Raw genomic sequence first — 22,815 nt, forward strand, 5'->3', positions numbered from 1 at the left:
GAACAGGTGTGACATCATCACTGAAACACATTTAACGCGTTTTCTGTTCAGAGTTCAACAGAACCAGAACATGACCCGGTTCATGGCTCCATGAAGAACTGTGAACGGGATCCAGTTCAGCCTGAATCAGAACACCACAGACCCAGAAACCAGAATCCTCCCAGGCAGAACCAAGGATGAGGAGAAGCTGCTGCCACAGACCCAGAACCGGTTCCCCAGAAGACCAGAACCTACCTGAGAACCTCCCGCTGCACGGAACCAGCGGCTTCCCTCCTGCTGTGAGCAAATCCTGCAGGAACCTTCCTCACGCGCTCAGGTGAGTTCACCTGTCAGACTCCGGGGCTCCGCCGCGTGCACGGAGCGCGCGCACGGTCCGCAGACGGCCAGAGGCGAAAGGAGCAGATTTGCTGCTGCTGCTGCAGGAGCTGCTGCTGGACTGAGGAGAGGCAGAGATCAGGGGAGGGACTGAGGGAGGGGAGGGGGGAGGGGCCCTGCGAGGACAGAGGAGGGGGGGGGGGCATGACTCAGGATGGGAGAACAATGGCAGCAGCTGCCCTGACCCCCATGGGGGCCCCTGTGTGGCCCCTGGCCCCGAAATCCAGGAAGAGGCCGATAGAAAGCCGCTGAGGTGCCGCTTAGCGCAACTCCACAGCGCCCCCTGCTGGGCCGACCCGGCAGCACAGCAGGGGTCAGACCGGGGAATTTAAGCTGGTTCACTGTTTATTAAATCATTGTTCCTGCAGACTTGGGTGGTTCTGACCCAGTTCAGTTCCACTTTACTGACGCTGGACACGAGCAGCACCAGAGGGAGAACCAGAATAAAGGATGTTTAACCAGAGCTCAGACCCAATGACGTCATTAGGGCTTACATGGCAGAACTCCCAGAAAGATTCTGGTCCAAATGTTTCAACCAGAACCAGTCAGTGAGGCGGCCTGTCTGAGCACCACCAGCCTCTGCTATCTGCAGGATTCTGGAGTCTGAGCCCGGTTTGGACCGGTAGACTCTGAACAACTTCAGATTATGATCCGGTCAGGACCTCCTTATGGACTTCCAGAACCACACGTCTTCACCTCATCACCTTATGCTATGAGCAGATCTTTCTGAAACCAGAAACACCTGCAGGCCTGGATGGAAGAACCGGGTCAGAGTGGGAGTTTCCTGGAGTTCTGTCGCTCTGGACCCAGATCCAGTCCCTGTTGCTCCCTATGGGAGAATTTGGCTCTGGTTCTGCACTGAGACGTTGGACAACAGCGAGTTTTCTAGAAGGAGTCATGGCCGTCCCAGCGGCCCAGACCGGTTCTGAATGGGTCTTTGCTCCAGTCTCTAATCCCTCTGACCGCCATGACACCAGCGGTCCGGGAATCATTGACTCCTTCCAGGAATCGGATCAGCAGCGGATCATTCCAGGAAAGGTTTTGGAGACTGGCAGAACCGGCCCAAACAGCAGAGCCGGCCCAAACAGCAGAGCCGGTCCAAAAGCAAACAGAGCTGACAGGAACCCAAACAACACCTGAACCCGAACGAAACAGATCCAGATCTGAGGCTAAAGAATTCAACTTGATCCGGATCAGAACCAGTTGGTTAGAATAGAAGAACTTTTACTGTCCCACAGAACCGTAGTCAGGCGCGTCTTGATGACATCAGAACCCAGAAGACCTTCAATTTTCAGAAGTTGTAATCTTTGGACCAGAGTCCTCTAGAAATAAACTTCTTAATCAATTACTAAATCTGGATGGCATTAATGTGGCCTCTGGTAATAAAGTTAAAAATCTTGGTGTTATTTTTAAATCCCATAATAAACAGGTTTCCAGAGTTTCCTTTTTTCATATCTCATATTGCCAAAATTAGAAACATTCTGTCAGGGGAGATGCTCCTGGTCCGATGTTCTGGCCCGGCCCACCCAGAGGGAGACCAGGACACGCTGGAGGGAATATGTTCCTCGGCTGGCCTGGGAACGCCCTGGGTTCCCCCGGAGGAGCTGGACCAGGGGTCGGGGGGGAGGAACCCCCAGACACCTGGTCCCCCCCCGACCCGGGTGAGTGGAAGAAAAGGAGAGATGCAGAACAGCGAGTCCATCAGCACCAGGAGGTCTCTCCATCTCTGTCAGGGCCCTCCTCTCTTCTCTGCAGAGATGTTCTCCAGCCTCAAGCTGCTGGAGAACCTGTTCTGGTGCCTGCAGACCTTAGAACTGCCTCCACTGAGGAGAACCACCTCTCCTGGAGATACTGGTGTGGCCTCATGCAGGAAGAGGCTCCAGAAGAACTATTTCATTCACACACAGAAAAACCTTTTGTGAACGCACAACTCAGCAGGTGGTTCTGCTCAGTGCTGAACCGGTTCTGAAGCAGGTTCTGATTTAGCAGGTGGTTCTGCTCATTGGTGAGCCGGTTCTGATTTAGCAGGTGGTTCTGCTCATTGGTGAACCGGTTCTGATTTAGCAGGTGGTTCTGCTCAGTGCTGATGGGTGGGGACCTCCTGCAGCTTCAGCCAGGAAGCAGCAGGTGTGTCTGTGGCCACAGAGCTGAATTATTGATCAGCTGGTTTAATGGCAGCGGTCCACGGGGGGGGGGATTAAAGATGGATGCTGATGGAGCAGAACCCTCCTGATGGCTTTCAGAGAGCAGAGGCTGGAGGATCTGCTGTCAGGCTCTCGGTCCGGTTCTGATCCGGTTCAGTGAGTAGATGCTGAGCTGCTGACAGCAGGACGTTCAGACACAAAGGAACCAGAGATCCCAGAGATCCCAGAGATCTCAGAGATCTCTGGGATCTCTGGGATCTCCTGCCTCAGCCTAGAACCTCCTACCGAGGAGTTTTAGCTCCAGAGCGACTCAGGAGGAGACGACAGACATCCTCTCAGGAGGAGGGCTAGATGATCCGTAGTTCAAAGCAATGATTCCAGCTCTGCTGATCATTTAACAGCAAACTGCACACATGTAGAATAAATGAGAGACAACTTCTCTTATTTATTAACAGAAATAAATGAACATCCAGAGAACATCACTATATAATGCTGTTTATCTGAATAAACAATATATTTAAATCAATAAATCCTCTGCTAGGCTGGGAAGCTTAACTAATAAGCAAAATGAAGATAAAAGAAGCTAAGGAACTATTTACACACTAAAAGACACAAAAGACAAATAAAATGTTGATCATCATCAGAATGATTCAGTGAATCCTGGTTCACTGCAGATCTGAGTTAAAGAACCAAAGTTAATCTTAAAGAACATGGAATGGAGTTAAATTAGCTTAACTAATTCAGAACAACCTTTGGTATGTGTTTCACAATGAAAATCCTGAGTTAAAACATTATTTGATGAAATAACATTTTAAAGACTGATTTATCAGGGTTCAGTCTTTGCTCATCTCTCCATGCTGCTGTCAGTAATCTGAGGAAAGTGATTCCTGCTTTCTCTCTGCCAGTCCTTCATCGCTGGAACATCTTCTCCACATTAAATCAGCATCATCAGATTCAACAACTGGCCAGAACATTTCTCTTTGCCGTACGCTCACCAGCCTCATCTTTGATCCTCACATTGAAAGTTTTATTAAACACATCAGCAGAATTTCATTTTTCCACCTCTGAGACACGTTAAAGTCCATCCTTCACTCTCACCTCCTGCTTAAAGGCTCGTCTACGCCTTTGCCTCCTCCAGACGTAGCGACTGCAAAGCTGGATATAAATATAATAAATGTAGCTTTTCTCTAATTAATTACCTGATTACCAAACATGAATCACTCGTTCTATGTCTGCCTCTGATTTTGGTAATATTAGATTCCAGTAATGTATACCAGTTCATCCATTATTTCATAAAGAAATGTTAACACATGTTGCATTTCAGTGGGATTTTAATGCCCCCCCCCCCCCCCCACCAGGCTAAACATGCTGCATGTCAGCAGGTTCCTCATTTATCAGCTGATTGTTGAACAATGCACCTGTGACACATTTAGGATGAAGATTTTATTCAGACACGCTTTTAATAATTAGTTATGAACAGAAAAACATTGGTACTAAAATATGCAAATTATTCCTGGTCCATATGGACCAAAGACGGAATAAACGTAGACTTTATCACCCATTGAAATGAGCAGAACCAGAACCAGAACCAGAACCAGAACCAAGGCCGTCTGTCTCCAACAATCCGGGTTTGTTCTGACGTTCTGCTGCAGAAACAGATCCATTCATGTTTTCAGTTCTTGTGGTTCTGAAGGTTCTGAAGCGTTTGGGTTTCACTTTCTGTGTGCAGAACCAAGCTAGGGAGAACCCTCGGGCCGATGGTTCTGAGCAGATAAAGGAACCCAGCTGGAGGCTGCTGGTGGGACCTGGACCGGTGGTACTGATCCGAACCCGGTACTGAGGATCACACTAAGTTTTCCTGGGAAGGTTTCCTCTGGAGTCCAAAGGTTCTACCATCTGCGGTTCTTCTGGGTTTTTCCACCTCAGCATCAAAACAGCTGAGGCAGGTTCTGGTGGATGGAGGACGGGTCGCGGTTCTGAGACACGTCCATCTCCGGCCCGGTGGTACCAGCCAGTAACAGGGCAGGATTTGGGCTTTGGGAGGAATGCGATACCAGAACCTGATTGTGGGCCGGTCCACAGAGCCGGTCCACGGTTCCACAGACATCAAAGGAAGAGAGTCAGAACCGCAGTTTGGAGCATCAGGTGATTTACGGAACAATCAGCACCGGTCAGTCAGAACCCAACCGTTTCTAAAGCCGACATGTCAGAACAGAACTGAACGGGTCGGTCCGGATCAGACAGTCAGTGAGTTCTGCAGGATCCAGACGTTCCAGCTGGTTCCACTTCAACAACCGGTTCTAAGTCAGAAAACTACAACGTGTGCTGGTTCTGATCCAAGAACAAGCCAGCCTGTCACCTCAGGGCTCACTAATGACTCCTGTCTCTGGGTTTAACCCCCCACCCTCAGCCAGAGCGCCCCCTGCTGGCCGGCACCATGAGCAGAACCTCAGCAGGTTCTGGTTACATCTCATCAGCGTGGGCAGGCTTGGCCGGGTCAGCAACTCCTCTCTGATCCGACACGTCAGTCGGCCCGGCAACGCCGGCTGTCGCGTTCTCTGATTGGCTCCTTCCAGGACCCGCATCATCAGAGCTTCCTATTGGCTCTAGGAGGACAGCTGCATCCCCCGCAGGCCCTGATTGGCTGAGCTCAGGCGGCTGTGAGTCCGAGGGCGCAGGTGGAGCGTCGCCGTCGTCTGTCGGTTCCGTCAGGATGTTCCTGGAGAAAACTGCAGGAAACCAAAAGGATCAGTTCTGCGTGACGGCAGCGCCGCTGCAGGAGCTGAAAACCAGTCAGGAAATAAAGACGTGGCTGTCAGATTAAAAAAAGACAACCTGTGAGCTGCCGTTAAAGACACTTTATTATATAAGGACCTATTTCTGCATGAAATATTGTTTTTTATTGGTCTGATGCAAAAAAACAATATTCTAATCTTTTTATTCGCTGGAGGTGGAAAGATTAAGAGGAATAAAGACTTTAAAACACACGTGTTAAACAGTCAGGCAATTTATCCGGCCCTCATATCATGTGATAAAGTAGAGGCATATATCCTTTTAAAGTCTTCCTACAACACATTAAAACAACCCAGAAATGTGCAGAAAGAGAAGAAGAGATGCAGAATGATGAGTTTAAAGTTAAACTCATCCCAACACCAGCTTTTTAAAGATAAACTCTATAAACTGGGCCTAAGGTGCTACTTTTATGTTACTGTGCATTTTTTTATACGTCTATGTGGAATAAAATCAAAACATCATCTATTCAGGAGCAAGCGGCCCTTTTAATGACATCATGATGCCAAAGTGGCCCAATATAGAAATGAGTTTGACGCCTGCTTTAAAACATTATCATCATCTGTGTTAATCTAAACAACTGAGTTACTGAAATAAATGAACTTTTCAATGATATTCTAATTTACTGAACATGACTAGTCCATGCATTTGTTACTTCAAGGCTGGACTATTGTAATTCTTTACTATCAGGAAGTCCACAAAATGCAGTTCAAAGCCTTCAGCTGATCCAAAATGCTGCAGCAAGAGTTCTGATGAAAATCAACAAGAGGGATCATATTTCTCCTGTTTTAGCTTCCCTTCACTGGCTTCCTGTTAAATCAAGAATAGAATTTAAAATTCTGCTTCTCAGACCGGGCTTCATAACGCTCCTTAGTCCGTCAGGCGGTTCTGGACCTGAGAGTCCACCTCCAGCTCCCGTTTCCCTGCATCTAACCTGAGAAGTTCTGCCGGCAGCGTTCTCCAGCGGCCCGTTTAAAGGTCCGAACACCCACCTCCCGTGGTTCTGTAGTCGTCGTCTGCTGACAGGCGCCGGCTGAACGGACTGCAGCTGGGCAAGATGATCAGACTGAGGGACACCAAGATGATCTGAGGAGAGAGAAGCAGCGGAGCGGGACTCAGTCGTTACGGTTTGCTGGTTAGGGTCAGAACCCGGCAGAACCCGGCGGCGCTGCTCACCAGCAGGCAGGTGCTGGTCTGGGCTCCTTTGCTGACCGTCTGCTTGATGAGGGAGCGGAGCTGCTGCAGCTGGGCCAGCAGGGACCTGAGGGAGGACAGAACCAGAATCACCATGGAGGACCCACAGCCTGGAACCAGAACCCGGTCCACTTCATCAGCCAGAACTATCAGCCCGTCTGTCTTCAGGCCCACAGGAACATCGGCGCCGTCTCTGAACCCAGACGTGACCCGGTGGTGACCCAGTGGCCCGGTTCCTGGTTCGACTCCCACTGACTGCCCCTCTGGGTCCCTGAGCAGGACCAACGCATGCTCCCTGGCGCCACCCAGTGGCCGCCCGCTGCCCCTGAGGGACGGGCTGGAAAACAGGATTATTATGAGGAGCCACCTTCTGGATCTACAGCGCCTCTTCTGGAGGCGGTCCAGAAGGTTCTGGAGGCGGTCCAGAAGGTTCTGGAGTGTTTATGGGATCTGGGACCAACACTGATGTTGACTCATGGTCTCTGAGACCGTCAGGCCGGGCTTTCAGGTTCCACTGATCAGGTTTAAAGTTCTCTGAGAACTCCTTTCATTGAGCTCAGAGGTTCTGTTGCCCCCCCCCCCCACTAAGTCAGGTACCGGTCTCCTGGGACTCCTCCACTGGACCAGCAGACGGACACAGTGTGTCCCTCCAGGAGACGCGTCTTCACGCCTCCAGGCCAGCAGGGGGCGCCGGTAACACCCTAAGGGTCCATAGAGACACATTCCAGAAGCACTACTCGATGTTCTTGAGCTGATCTGAAAGCCACCTGAAGTTTGGAGGCACTGAGCTATTTTATGCACTGGAGTGCTAATAGCCGCTGTTAGAACGAGTCGCTTTGAAGCCACCAGCCGCCATATTGGTACTCCCTATTTCCCCCCAGTAACTAGGGAATATGTGCGCTACAGCATCGAATAATGAGGATTTTCTCATGTTCAGGGGGGCTTAAGACTTTTAAAATGTCAAATGCCATATACTTCTATGTTATGTTCTAAAACTATCAAGTACTGAGAAAGTCATGTGCTGAAATATTTTGCATTTTATTCATTTAAATATATATATATAACATTTATAAATATATAAATAACAATATACAAAAACATATTTACATATATGTATACACACACACACATATACATATATATATATATATATATATATATATATATATATATATATATATATATATATATATATATATATATATACATATTTTTTTTAATATGAATAACATGTAAAATATTTCAGCACCTAATTTCCTAGTAGTTGATAGTGTTAGTACATCCACTGACTGTAGAATTACCTGTGAAACGTTTTCACTCAGCCAGAAAACTGCTTGTTGTTGCAACCAAATCCTGTGGGATTCTGTGAGAGTAGGGAGGAGCAAGATGGCGGCCAGTGACTTCAGTTTTTCGGCAAAATCAGCACTCCAGTGTATAATATAGCTCAGTGCTGCAGACGTGGCTCCCACTTCCTGGTTGTTTCCAGTCACTTCCTGGTTGTTACAGTCACTTCCTGTTTGTCAGTCCCACCAACAGCTGGCAGGACATTTAGCAGGAAACATCCGGGCTGGTTCCGGTTCTGGTAGCACTCTGAGTTCCTGAGACCCAAACCTTTGAGCAGTGAAAGGTTCTGAGGTGTGACAGGAACGGATCAGAACCAGGTGAACACGCAGAGTTCTTACATGTTGTGCTTCTCCAGCTGCTCCACGGTCCTCTGCAGCTCCTTGTTCTGAGCCGAGCACGCCGCCGCCCTGCAGACACAGACCGGACCAGAGAAACCGGGCCTGAAGTCAGAGTTTCAGCCACATACGGCACCGACCGCCACGTTCATAAAAAACAATATTTAAGGAAAACATCACAGTTCTGATGACACCTCCAGCTGAAAGTATGCATCATATAGTGATAATGTCCGTAGACCATCTTTCCTTTATTAGTGTCACTAAAGCGGGCCGCGTCCCAATTTCTCTCAACCCCGCCGTACTTATGGAGGCAAATGCAACATTTAAAGATCAGCAATTTGTTACATTCTGATGACATTTCTAGCAAAAGAACTGTTAATATTTAGATAATAGTAGATAATATTTCTATAGTGGGAGTTGAACCAGTCGACGTTTAAATCAGCAATAAGATTCACTTTTTCAGGGCAGTCAAACTTTTTTACAGCAGCAGGCCGAACACTACCAGGTGGGGGGGGGGGGGGGGGGGGGGGGGGGGGGGGACTGATGCCGGCGCCCGAGAATTTAGAAAAATAGTCTCCCTGATGTATTTTGGAAGCTTTCAAGACAGGTGATTATTTAAAGAATAGAGTCAGAGTGCATGTTTTAAATTGAATAAAAGGCAACAAAAGAAGTGAATGATCAATTCTTCAAAAACCTTTTTTTTTATTTATTATTATTATTCTTAAAACATTATTTTTTCACATGATGTCATCATGTTTTAACAATGTAAGGTAATCTCCATTTGCATAAAATTTGTTGAATTTGAATTACTAGCACCACATAAAACAGATCAGATTAGGTACATGACTATTTACTAACTTCAATCAGAACACCAACAATGTGTTGATGAGGGTTTTTCCAGCATGCGCGCCGGACTGGAAGGCAAAAGACGAACACGATGGCGGACGCAAACAGAGAAACTGACGAGTTCTCCACGTATTTTTGTTCTTTAGATAACGTATCAAAAGATCTTTTTTAGAGTAAGTTGATGGTTGATGGTATCAGATTGCCAGATCCACACAGCAAAAGCCTGAAGGGACGGAGCGAGTCTGTGAAATGCTGGCCGAGGGTTTCGTACCGCGACATACAGCTGCTTTATAAACACGACAGGCAGTACAGGCGAGAGAGCATGAAAGCCATGAAACCACTGGACGGCTGCAATTATTTTATATCAGGAAAAAGGCTCCAGCAACGCCCGCAACGCCATGAGGGATTAAGAGGGTCAGAAAATGAATGGATGGATGGATGGATGGATGAAGGGATGGATGGATGGATGGATGATTTAATGATGGATGGATGGAGGGATGATGGATGGATGGATGGATGATGGATGGATGGATGGATGTTCAGACATGTTTGTGTAACATCAGGAGTCGGACACAGACGGCGCATCAGCAGAGAGGAAGATCCTCCTCTTTAAAACAAACATTGTTCACAAAGGATTATTTTGGTGTTTTTGTTTTATTAATCCTTATTAATCATTATAAATTAATTCTATATTATTATTCGTTTTCACAGACTCATGCCAGAGGGTTTGCATACATTGTACATGTACGTATATTATTACGAAACGAACGTTCACGTCTTGACTTAAGTATATATATAAATTTTTTATTTATATAATGATTTAAGTAGCACAATGACTAGAGCAGAATTAAGTTGTATTTACCAGAGATGAAGTGTAGATTCTGTGTAAAGTGCAAATTCTGTCGTACTATGATGGCTCCCACAGTCCATTGGGAGTGTCTGCCTGCGCTCTTTTCATTGAAAATATCAATTTCTTTCTTCCTCCTTCGGTAAACGACAGAAACGTACATCCAATGATCTGGAATGCCTCTGTGTGCAACCGGGAGCACAACAAGTCGTAGGCATTGTTTAGATTCCATAAATAAACTAAAAGTACGCTCTAAATCACCCGTTTAGTCATAGTAGACGAGAACAGTTCTGTTTCTGCCTACCAGCGGGACCCGGATGTAGCGCTGATGTAGCGCTGATGTAGCTGGTGACGTAGCGCTGATGTAGCTGGAGACGTCACGCGTGAACTGGTCTATAATCGGGGAAATGTAGGCGGCGCTAAGAGCTGCTATAGACGGAGATTTGCCGCCGTTGACCGGCTACTTATGACTGCCCTGCTATTTAACAACATCTGAGCTTCTACCTCTGATTCACACGTTTATTAAAGGCCTTTTCTCACCGTTTCTCATAACAAGGAGCAGCTGACTAAATCCACGTCAGCATTCATGCGGTGCTTTAAACATTCTGGCTGCATGCAGCCGTGTGGAGAACAGAACCCGAGGAGGAACCTGGTACCAGAAGTTCAGCTGTTCGGGTTAAACGGCTGCTGGCGCCCGTCATTTCCAGCTTTTAGTCATATGCAAACTTTAAGTCTGGATTCTATGCAAATGTAGACAAGAGGCTAGAACCGTTAAATAACTGGACCGGGCTCAACAGAACCAATAGAACAGGACCGAGCTCAACAGAACCAATAGAACGGTACCAGGCAGGCCAGCAGGTGGCGCTGTTCTTCTAGTAAGCGTCCCTGCTTGGATTCAGGAAGTGTTTGATCAACAGGATGGAGCTGGGCCGGTCCAGCACCGGCTCCTGACCTGGACCCCCCCCCCCCCCCCCCCCAGGAGGAGTACCTGCTCTCCAGGCCGTCGATGTACTCCTTCCTCCGCTTCCGGCTGTCCTGGGCCGACTGCTTGTTGCGGATCTTCCTGCGGACCTTTTTCAGGATGCGCTCCTCTGCCTGTGAGGCAAAGCATGGGGGGGGGGTAGGGGGGGGGGGTTAGGGCAAAGAGTCTGCAGCGTCAGCGGCGGCTGGCTTCAGTCTCACCTTAGTGAGAGGGAGGTTGCTGGGCAGGGAGACTCCCTCCTCCGTCAGCAGCTTCTGCTCCTCCTCCGTCAGCTGCAGCTCCGGAAACAGCAGCTGAACAAGAAGAAGAAGTAGTAAGTGAGGCAGCGTTGGAGGAATCTTTAGAACCTGCGCAGTGTCTGAACTGTTTAGAAGCAGTAGAGCTTTCTGAGCTATCTAAAATTTTAGCTTCATCTAAACCTTCTACCCAGGGTCCGAAATTAACACTCGCCAGTCGCCAAATGCGAGTAAATTTCCCGTTTGGCGAGTGAATTTCAGAGGGCTAGCTGCCACATGGCGAGTAAATGTTTGTACCAAATAAAATAAAAGTAACAATAACAAAACCCATACGATCCGTTCACAGCTCTGTCCATCCAGAGCTCAGTCTAGACCCGCCTTCTGCGGTGCTGGTTCAGCTTCTTTCACATTCAGAACCAGTCATGGCTGCACGCTGGATCAGAAAACAGATCTGCTAACCAGATACAGTCTAAAACGCCAATTAGTCTGTTTATAAGTTTCGTTCTTATTTATTCTGATTTTTTTTTAACTACCTGCGCTGCGGCTCTGTGCTTCACCGCTCTTACTGCGCCTCCCCCGCCCCCCCTCTCGGAGCAAGGTGCTTTTATCAGCGGCCAGCCTTCAAAACGTGAATCGCTACGTTTAATGTCCTTCCACTCGTACCAAAATGTCCCAATTAAAGTCAGTAGGAGAGTCAGTAACTGTTTTTCATGCTCTTTTGTTTTTAACGACACAGAACCAGCGGTGCTTTGGTGGGCGTGGTGCGTTGCGCTTGAATTCAGGTGCGCAAAATTACGTTACATGTAACCTGTAACATTGGGGGCGCAGCGCACAAGGGTAAAATCCAGCAGCGAGATCAGCGTAAAGACGCAGCGTGAACCCTGAGTGCTTTAAGTGTTGCAGCTGAGGGGAAAATTTTGAACCGTACACAGGGGCGGTTCTGAACAGGGGCCAACAGGGGCCTATGCCCATGTAGAACTGTTCCTGGCCCCTGTTATGGCCCCTGTACTAAAAACATGATGTTAAATTTCTTAGGATGATAAATGCTGACAAAGATAACGTGACTGACTGGTCATTTGGATCAGTTGCATTTTTTTCGTTTGTGGTTTTACCCAATAATAAAATAACAAAATAATTAAAAAATAAATATAAAAAAAATAGCAATAATTAAAATCAAGCTGTTTCACGTTAAGCTCCCGCTGTATTGAGAAAAGATCAGGGGTCTGCAACCTGCAGTTCCAGAGCCACAATTGGCTCTTTGGCTTACTTAATATTTTAAACGATGAAATGTTGACCTGTTAAGTTCCCCCCCCCCCTCTTTTGTTCTGTGCCCCTGTGAAAAAACACTGGCCCCACCCTGACCCACCCTGCTACATTTGGTCTAGAACCCCCACTGACCGTACAGGCTTGATGAAACTCTGCCTCATTCACAAATAAGGCCAACATGGATAGAATAATGATAATCTGTAGTGTTTTTTATCGGCTGGATGTGAATCTGATAATTCATATTGTGTCTTTTATAATCAACTACAATATATATATTTTTTTAATTCAGGAAACAAAGATTTCTCTTCCAGGTTCCAGTCAGCCACGCCCCCAACCACGCCCCCCATAATTAACATAAATTCACTCTTAATTTTTATAAAAGTTGAGGTCTGGTCAAAATTAATATTTTGGCCGGTAAAAAATATGCCTAGCCGGTTGATTTTTACATCTACCGGCCAACTTGGCTGGTGAATAACAAAGTTAATTTCGGACACTGCTTCTACCTGTATGTTAGACCCAATCCCAACCAAGTTGTTTAAGGAGGTATTCCCTTTGATCAGTGGCACTATTTTAGACATGATTAATCTATCCTTGGTAAATGGATATGTACCACAGGCTTTTAAAGTAGCTGTTATTAAACCTTTACTTAAGAAACCATCTCTTGATCAAGATGAGTTAGTAAACTACAGACCTATATCTAATCTTCTTTTCTTATCTAAAATTCTTGAGAAAGTAGCTGCTAATCAACTTTGTGAACATTTACAAAGTAATGACCTACTTGAGGAGTTTCAGTCAGGCTTCAGAGCTCATCATAGCACTGAAACAGCTCTGGTGAAGGTCACTAATGATATTCTCATGGCTTCAGATAATGGACTTGTGTCTATACTTGTCCTGTTAGATCTCAGTGCTGCGTTTGATACAGTTGATCACAATATTCTCCTACAAAGACTTGAACATACTGTAGGGATTAAGGGGAAAGCATTAGGCTGGTTTAAATCTGATCTGTCGGACAGATTCCAGTTTGTTCATGTTAATAATAAATCTTCTTCAAACTCTAGGGTCACCTGTGGAGTACCACAGGGTTCAGTCCTTGGACCAATTCTCTTTACTATATATATGCTTCCGATAGGCAAAATTATCAGACAGCATGGGATTAATTTCCACTGTTATGCTGATGATACTCAGCTATATTTATCCATAAATCCTGATGAATCCAATCAGTTACTTCGACTTCAGTCATGTCTTGATGACATCAAAAGCTGGATGACTTTAAATTTCCTGCATTTAAATTCTGACAAGACAGAAGTTTTAATCTTTGGGCCAGAGTCCTCAAAAAATAAACTTCTTAACCAATCACTTAATCTGGGTGGCATTAATCTGGCCTCTGGTAATAAAGTAAAAAATCTTGGTGTTATTTTTGACCAAGACATGTCATTTAAATCCCATATTAAACAGGTTTCCAGAGTTTCCTTTTTTCACCTCAGGAATATCACCAAAATTAGAAACATTCTGTCCAGGAGTGATGCTGAAAAACTAGTCCATGCATTTGTTACTTCAAGGCTGGACTATTGTAATTCTTTACTATCAGGAAGTCCACAAAATGCAGTTCAAAGCCTTCAGCTGATCCAAAATGCTGCAGCAAGAGTTCTGATGAAAATCAACCAGAGGGATCATATTTCTCCTGTTTTAGCTTCCCTTCATTGGCTTCCTGTTAAATCAAGAATAGAATTTAAAATTCTTCTTCTAACGTATAAAGCCCTTAATAATCAAGCTCCATCATATATCAGAGCTCTGATTACCCCGTATGTTCCTAACAGAGCACTTCGCTCTCAGACTGCAGGTCTGCTGGTGGTTCCTAGAGTCTCTAAAAGTAGAATGGGAGGCAGATCCTTTAGCTATCAGGCTCCTCTCCTGTGGAACCAACTCCCAGTTTTGGTCCGTGAGGCAGACACCCCGTCTACTTTTAAGACTAATCTTAAAACTTTCCTTTGTGACAAAGCTTCTAGTCAGAGTGGCTTAGGCTACCTTAGATAGGACATTTTTTTGACCAATCTGTATAATCTGATTGAATTTGACTTTGTAAAGTGCCTTGAGATGACATGTTTCATGATTTGGCGCTATATAAATAAAATTGAATTGAATTGAATTGAAGAAGAAGAAGAAGAAAAAGAGTGGGTCCTGCAGGTCAGAGCTGGAGTCCGATCTCGGTCGCTGACAGAAAGTCTTACCTGGTCTCTACCTGAGGGGGGGGCGTGGCTCAGGCTGTGGTCAGACGGCGAGGAGGAGGAGGAGGAAGAGGAGGAGGCTGTCGGCAGCTCGTTAACGATGCAGGAGTCCGAAAACAGCAGCTGGGAGCTCCATTCATCTGGAACGGGATGGGAGGAGGCGCAGCAGGAGGCGCAGCAGGAGGACCAGGAGGAGGACCAGGAGGAGGACCAGGAAGAGGACCAGAAGGACCAGGAGGACCAGGAGGAGGAGGACCAGGAAGAGGACCAGGAGGAGAGACAGGCAACAAGATGAGGTGATGACATCACCGGACGCGTTTCAGGTCAGAACCGTCTGATGGCGTTCTTACCGAGCTCTATGGAGATGATGTTCTCCTGGCTGGGCTCAGACTTGGCTCCGCCCATAGCGCTGATGTCATAGACCACCTGATAGATGGTTGCCGGGGCTGGTTGGCCGGTCGCCGTGGTTACAGCCGTCTCCAAGGCAACAGGCGTCTCGTCTGAGATGCCGCTGTCGCTCTCCGAAGACGACGGGTCGGACGGCGCGTCGCCAAACACCTCGTTAGGATTGACGGCGTGCATGACCTCTTCTGATTCGCTGTCGTTCAGGGTCACCTGACAGGAAGTACAGGACAGATGAGCCACCATGACGTTAGCTGTAGCTTCTCCACTCCTGACCCTGACCAGAACATCTGATCCAGAACATCTGATTTAAAACATCTGATCCAGAACCACATCTGACCAGAACAGCTGATCTAGAACATCTGATCCAGAACTTTTGATCCAGAACATCTGATCCAGAACCACATCTGACCAGAACATCTGATCTAGAACATCTGATCCAGAACATGTGATCTAACATATCTGATCCAGAACCACATCTGATCTAGAACATCTGACCCAGAACTTCTGACCCAGAACTTCTGATGCAGAACATCTGATCCAGAACATCTGACCCAGGACATCTGATCTAGAACATCTGATCCAGAACATCTGATCCAGAACCACACCTGATCTAGAACATCTGACCCAGAACTTCTGATCCAGAACTTCTGATCCAGAACTTCTGGTCCAGAACATGTGATCCAGAACTTCTGATCCAGAACATCTGATCTAGAACCACATCTGACCAGAACATCTGACCCAGAACATCTGATACAGAACATCTGACCCAGAACATCTGATCCAGAACATCTGATCCAGAACATCTGATCCTGAACTTCTGACCCAGGACATCTGATCTAAAACATCTGATCCAGAACTTCTGACCCAGGACATCTGATCTAAATCATCGGATCCAGAACCACATCTGATCTAGAACATCTGACCCAGAACATCTGATCCAGAACTTCTGTTCCAGAACTTCTGATCCAGAACATCTGACCCAGGACATCTGATCTAGAACATCTGATCCAGAACATCTGATCCAGAACTTCTGGTCCAGGACATCTGATCTAAAACATCTGATCCAGAACCACATCTGATCTAGAACATCTGGCCCAGAACATCTGATCCAGAACTTCTGTTCCAGAACTTCTGACCCAGAACATCTGACCCAGAACTTCTGACCCAGAACTTCTGATCCAGAACTTCTGATCCAGAACATCTGACCCAGGACATCTGATCTAGAACATCTGATCCAGAACCACATCTGATCCAGAACTTCTGATCCAGAACATCTGACCCAGGACATCTGATCTAGAACATCTGATCCAGAACATCTGATCCAGAACCACATCTGACCAGAACATCTGATCCAGAACTTTTGATCCAGAACATCTGATCTAGAACCACATCTGACCAGAACATCTGATCCAGAACCATGTCTGACCAGAACATCTGATCTAGAACATCTGATCCAGAACATGTGATCTAACATATCTGATCCAGAACCACATCTGATCTAGAACATCTGACCCAGAACATCTGACCCAGAAAATCTGACCAGGGACATCTGATCTAGAATATCTGATCCAGAACCACATCTGATCTAGAACATCTGACCCAGAACTTCTGATCCAGAACTTCTGACCCAGGACATCTGATCTAGAACATCTGATCCAGAACCACATCTGACCAGAACATCTGATCTAAAACATCTGATCCAGAACTTCTGATCCAAAACTTCTGATCCAGAACATCTGACCCAGGACATCTGATCTAGAACATCTGATCTAGAACCACATCTGACCAGAAAATCTAATCCAGAACATCTGATCCAGAACATCTGATCCAGAACATCTGATCCAGAACTTCTGGTCCAGGACATCTGATCTAAAACATCTGATCCAGAACCACATCTGATCTAGAACATCTGGCCCAGAACATCTGATCCAGAACTTCTGACCCAGAACATGTGACCCAGAACTTCTGATCCAGAACTTCTGATCCAGAACATCTGACCCAGGACATCTGATCTAGAACATCTGATCCAGAACCACATCTGATCCAGAACTTCTGATCCAGAACATCTGACCCAGGACATCTGATCTAGAACATCTGATCCAGAACATCTGATCCAGAACCACATCTGACCAGAACATCTGATCCAGAACTTTTGATCCAGAACATCTGATCTAGAACCACATCTGACCAGAACATCTGATCCAGAACCATATCTGACCAGAACATCTGATCTAGAACATCTGATCCAGAACATGTGATCTAACATATCTGATCCAGAACCACATCTGATCTAGAACATCTGACCCAGAACATCTGACCCAGAAAATCTGACCAGGGACATCTGATCTAGAATATCTGATCCAGAACCACATCTGATCTAGAACATCTGACCCAGAACTTCTGATCCAGAACTTCTGACCCAGGACATCTGATCTAGAACATCTGATCCAGAACCACATCTGACCAGAACATCTGATCTAAAACATCTGATCCAGAACTTCTGATCCAAAACTTCTGATCCAGAACATCTGACCCAGGACATCTGATCTAGAACATCTGATCTAGAACCACATCTGACCAGAACATCTAATCCAGAACATCTGATCCAGAACATCTGATCCAGAACATCTGATCCAGAACTTCTGGTCCAGGACATCTGATCTAAAACATCTGATCCAGAACCACATCTGATCTAGAACATCTGGCCCAGAACATCTGATCCAGAACTTCTGTTCCAGAACTTCTGACCCAGAACATCTGACCCAGAACTTCTGATCCAGAACTTCTGATCCAGAACATCTGACCCAGGACATCTGATCTAGAACATCTGATCCAGAACCAAATCTGATCCAGAACTTCTGATCCAGAACATCTGACCCAGGACATCTGATCTAGAACATCTGATCCAGAACATCTGATCCAGAACCACATCTGACCAGAACATCTGATCCAGAACTTTTGATCCAGAACATCTGATCTAGAACCACATCTGACCAGAACATCTGATCCAGAACCATATCTGACCAGAACATCTGATCTAGAACATCTGATCCAGAACATGTGATCTAACATATCTGATCCAGAACCACATCTGATCTAGAACATCTGACCCAGAACATCTGACCCAGAACATCTGACCAGGGACATCTGATCTAGAATATCTGATCCAGAACCACATCTGATCTAGAACATCTGACCCAGAACTTCTGATCCAGAACTTCTGACCCAGGACATCTGATCTAGAACATCTGATCCAGAACCACATCTGACCAGAACATCTGATCTAAAACATCTGATCCAGAACTTCTGATCCAAAACTTCTGATCCAGAACATCTGACCCAGGACATCTGATCTAGAACATCTGATCTAGAACCACATCTGACCAGAACATCTAATCCAGAACATCTGATCCAGAACATCTGATCCAGAACTTCTGATCTAAAACATCTGATCTAGAACATCTGATCCAGAACCACATCTGATCTAGAACAGCTGATCTAGAAAATCTGATCCAGAACATCTGATCTAGACCTTCTGATCCAGAACTTCTGATCCAAAACTTCTGATCCAGAACATCTGATCCAGAACATCTGACCCAGAACATCTGACACAGAACTTCTGATCTAGAACATCTGATCCAGAACATCTAACCCAGAACATCTGACCCAGAACATGTGATCTAACATATCTGATCCAGAACCACATCTGATCTAGAACATCTGACCCAGAACATCTGACCCAGAACATCTGACCAGGGACATCTGATCTAGAATATCTGATCCAGAACCACATCTGATCTAGAACATCTGACCCAGAACTTCTGATCCAGAACTTCTGACCCAGGACATCTGATCTAGAACATCTGATCCAGAACCACATCTGACCAGAACATCTGATCTAAAACATCTGATCCAGAACTTCTGATCCAAAACTTCTGATCCAGAACATCTGACCCAGGACATCTGATCTAGAACATCTGATCTAGAACCACATCTGACCAGAACATCTAATCCAGAACATCTGATCCAGAACATCTGATCCAGAACATCTGACCCAGAACATCTGACACAGAACTTCTGATCTAGAACATCTGATCCAGAACATCTGACCCAGAACATCTGACCCAGAACATGTGATCTAACATATCTGATCCAGAACCACATCTGATCTAGAACATCTGATCTAGAACTTCTGATCCAGAACATCTGATCTAGAACATCTGATCTAGAACTTCTGATCCAGAACATCTGATCTAGAACATCTGATCCAGAACATCTGATCTAGAACATCTGATCCAGAACATCTGACCTGCTGTTGAAGACCTGCTGGTGAAGACCACCAGGCCTGCATTGTTAGACACTCACATATTCGGGGTCTCCCACCCAGTCCTGCAGGAGTTTCTCAGAACCACTGAAGTCGGGTTCGGAGCAGACTGAAGCGTCGAGCGGCCAGCCGGCCACCGGCATCTCGAAGCTCTCGGCATCCATGCACTGAAAACACAACCAGATCAACATCATGAATGGATCCAGAAACCTTCAGAACCAAAACACAAATGTGTGAAGAACAAAGAAATTCTGGTGTTCTGCTCAGTCCTGGTTCTGCCCCAGATTCTCCCATCTGTATCCAGCAGCTGTAAACACCGTCAGCAGACAACCAGAACCAGAAATACCTGCTGCAGCTTTGGATAGAACGTCTTAAATTACTTTAATAGATAACTTGCAGCTTTCAAAATGAAGGGCAGAGAAACGGGTCGGTTCTGTTTTTATCCACTTCTAGCAGAGGATTCAGAACCACTGTTTAAACTGAAAACCCAGATTGAGAACAGGAACCAGCACAACAGAATCCGGTTTATAATCCTTACTCTGTTTGAAGAGCATTTTTTGTTCTGTTGGGTCATTGACTCGCAGAACCAAGCAGCCGGTGTGGGCCGGATGTTCTGTTTGGACCTGACATTCCTGCTGTCGGCTGGAAGCTGTTCAGGTGAGCAAACAGATCAGGTGACGCTCCAGGACATCCTGCTCAACACGCCCCTCCCACACCAGCCATCCCGTCTCAGAACCGGGTGGACCGGTTCTCCAGTGAGCATCGCTGCCTTCACACCAGCAGGCAGAACCACAGAACCTCTCAAAGTGGATCCAAATTCTGAAAACATCCCCGGCCTGAAAACCAGGAATATTTTCACTGTTTGGATCCACATTGGATGGAATTTCCTTCCATGACACACGACCTGCACAACAACCCAAAATCATCCTTAACTGTCCTCAGAACCAGAACCACCAGCTCACAGCTTCTGGGCCAGCCATGGCTGCAGTGGCTGACCAATCAGAGGAGTTCCTGCTGTCAGCTGATCAATAGATTACCTGAACCTGTTCAGGAAGAACATCCAGCAGGAATCTGGGAATCTTTAGACTAAATCCATGACGAGGAAGATCCAGCGGAACCGCAGGAAGGAACACTGACAAGTGGAACGAGAACTTGGAAGATCCGGATCCAGTCCACACGAGGAAAAGCAGGAGCAGGTCTGGGACCAGGTAATGGTTCAGGGTCAGCATCAGAACCAGCACCTGGATCAGGTAAATGCTGTATCTGCAGATCCATCCCATAGGAGCCTCAGGTCTACAGAACCCAGCAGACGGGCTGAGGTTCTGGGTTCTGTAGCCACTTAAACCCAGTAAATCTCAGAACCTTCCAGACACAGTTCAGAAGATTAGATCCGGATTCAGATCATCCAGAAAACTTTCAGGACATTCACCCCACCCCCACCCACCAGGACCAGGCTGATCCAGGATCAGCAGCAGCAGATACTTACACAGAACTGTTCTGTTTGGCGCTGGTTCCGGATCTATAAGTTCAGTTCCTCATCAGAACAGAACCAGAACAAACTTAAAGTCCAACTGCTCGCTGCAGAGGATCCGGTGAGCCTTCAGGAAGACAGGCAAACTGAGAGCCTCCTCCTCCGCCTCACTGGCTCCCTCTACCGGTCAGTGTCGCCACCTGCTGGACCGGAGACTTCCGGCCGTTCGCTCCGCTCATGACGTCTTCATGGGAAAAAGCACTAAAGCATAAATATGATTAAAAAGAAATGCTCTGAATTTTAACCCTATTATAGAAAATGTACAAAAGAAACTCAATTCTTGGCTCCAAAGAGATTTATCAATTCAAGGAAGAATTTTATTAGCAAAAGCAGAAGGTATCTCCCGTTTAACTTATCCAGCTTTGTCTCTTTCTGTAAATAAACAAACATCTGACATCATTGATAAAATGCTTTACAGATTTGTATGGAAAAATAGAATTCATTATATCAGGAAATCAGTTTTAATGAACTCATTGGAAGTTGGTGGCCTCAATTTTCTTGATTTTTCGACCTTAAACAATACATTCAAAATAAATTGGATTAAACAGTTTCTTAAAAATTCATCCTCAATCTGGAATTTTATACCAAACTATTTATTCTCAAAACTTGGTGGCCTTAAATTTATTCTTCTTTGCAACTACAACATTGAAAAACTCCCTATAAAGTTATCTAATTTCCACAAACAAATGCTTCTTTCCTGGTCTCTAATTTACAAACACAATTTTTCGCCCCATCGCTATCATATTTGGAACAATGGAGACATTCTGTACAAACATAAATCTTTGTTCTTGGAAAATTGGTTTGAACATGGAATCATTTTAGTTCAGCAGCTTTTCAGTCCTGATGGAGTCTTAATGTCATATTCTGAACTTCTAGAAAAGTTTGGTCTCCCCATACCGCCTAAAGAATATGCACTTGTTTTTGACGCCATCCCCTCTGGTGTCATAATGCTTTTTAAATCTTCTAGAACTTCTGTTCTGACTCCACCGGATCTGGACCCTGCTAACACTAATGTTGGTCAAATCTGTTTTTCTACTATAAAACAAAAGAACAACCGTGATATACGTGCCTTATTCCAGAAGGACATTGTCTCTGCTCCAAATGCTATTTCGTATTGGAATAACTTTGCCTCCAACCTGGACTGGGGAAAAATCTGGTGTCTTCCATCTAAATATTTGATTATTAATAAGATCAAAGAAGTATCTTTTAAGATTATCCATCGTTTTTATCCCTGTAAATTTTTCCTGCAACGATACAAAAAAAGACATTGACACAAACTGTTCATTCTGCCAACTCCATGAAGAAGATCTCTGTCATTTATTCTGGTCATGTAATTTCTCATATATTTTCTGGCAAGATATTTGTACATTTATTTCCCAAACAATTCTTGATGGCTTTTCTCTTAACTATATAAAGGTGTTGTTTGGATTCTTCTCTTTTCCCACTAATAAAACAAAACATTTTTATATTATCAATCTAATTTTATTTGTTGCCAAATATCATATACATAAATCTAAATTTTCAAATCAGAAACCTCGCTTTGCAGCCTTTAGAGAGGAATTCAAACAATATATTAGATCTCTCGAATATTCAAAAAATAGAAAAGCCATTAAGACAATGGATTTGTGCTCTTACTTTAATATCTTTCTGAGTTAATTTTTCATTTATTTATTGGCTTTTCGATTTGTTTGTGCTTGATATGTAACACCCTGGCATTACTGTCTTGTCTGTTTTATTACTCATTTGTATTGTTAATTTTGCTTGTTTGTAAACCCCTTTATTATCAATAAAAAAAGACAAGTCTCAAAAAAATAAAAAAATAAATAAATAAATAAATAAATAAATAAATAAATAAATAAATAAATAAAAAATAAAAAAATAAAAATAAATAAATATGATTTAAAAAAATCAATGAAAACTGTGTTGTTTAATTTAACATAAACCACTTTACAGTAAAATAAATATAAACAC

General features: G+C 45.1%; 2 protein-coding genes across 4 annotated transcripts in view; both read right to left on the reverse strand.

Annotated features, from left to right (window-relative positions):
- LOC105920525 (atrial natriuretic peptide receptor 1) overlaps window positions 1-423 on the reverse strand; it is a 47,579-nt gene extending 47,156 nt beyond the window's left edge. For both annotated transcript variants that reach the window (XM_036135634.1, XM_036135632.1), the window contains exon 1: window positions 235-423. The gene's annotated coding sequence lies outside the window, so the exon portion shown is untranslated. The remainder of the gene's footprint in view (window positions 1-234) is intronic.
- Window positions 424-3,832: 3,409 nt separating this feature from the next.
- On the reverse strand, window positions 3,833-20,963 carry creb3l4 (cAMP responsive element binding protein 3-like 4). Of its 2 annotated transcripts, none has more exons than XM_036135639.1 (10): window positions 20,800-20,963; window positions 19,355-19,480; window positions 14,935-15,199; window positions 14,588-14,724; window positions 11,058-11,150; window positions 10,864-10,970; window positions 8,186-8,254; window positions 6,486-6,570; window positions 6,302-6,395; window positions 3,833-5,248 (listed from the first exon to the last, which is right to left on the reverse strand). In XM_036135639.1, the coding sequence occupies exons 2-10, from the start codon at window positions 19,475-19,477 to the stop codon at window positions 4,983-4,985; spliced, it is 1,239 nt and encodes a 412-aa protein (XP_035991532.1). In that variant the 5' UTR covers window positions 19,478-19,480; window positions 20,800-20,963; the 3' UTR covers window positions 3,833-4,982. The 2 variants fall into 2 exon arrangements, with proteins under 2 accessions (XP_035991532.1, XP_035991531.1); XM_036135638.1 differs by lacking the exon at window positions 20,800-20,963 and adding an exon at window positions 20,351-20,738.
- Between the last annotated feature and the right edge of the window lie 1,852 nt (window positions 20,964-22,815).

The sequence above is a fragment of the Fundulus heteroclitus genome, chromosome 3, assembly GCF_011125445.2.
Source record: "Fundulus heteroclitus isolate FHET01 chromosome 3, MU-UCD_Fhet_4.1, whole genome shotgun sequence".
In the NCBI taxonomy this organism is placed as follows: Eukaryota; Metazoa; Chordata; class Actinopteri; order Cyprinodontiformes; family Fundulidae; genus Fundulus; species Fundulus heteroclitus.

Excerpts from the sequence above, each read along its gene's own strand:
- creb3l4 (XM_036135638.1), bottom strand. The coding sequence starts at position 20,593 with ATGGGATGGATCTGCAGATACAGCATTTACCTGATCCAGGTGCTGGTT. Across the intron at positions 10,971-11,057 it reads GCAACCTCCCTCTCACTAAG|GCAGAGGAGCGCATCCTGAA; the intron begins GTGAGACTGAAG and ends TTTGCCTCACAG. Across the intron at positions 8,255-10,863 it reads ATCGACGGCCTGGAGAGCAG|GGCGGCGGCGTGCTCGGCTC; the intron begins GTACTCCTCCTG and ends CTGTGTCTGCAG.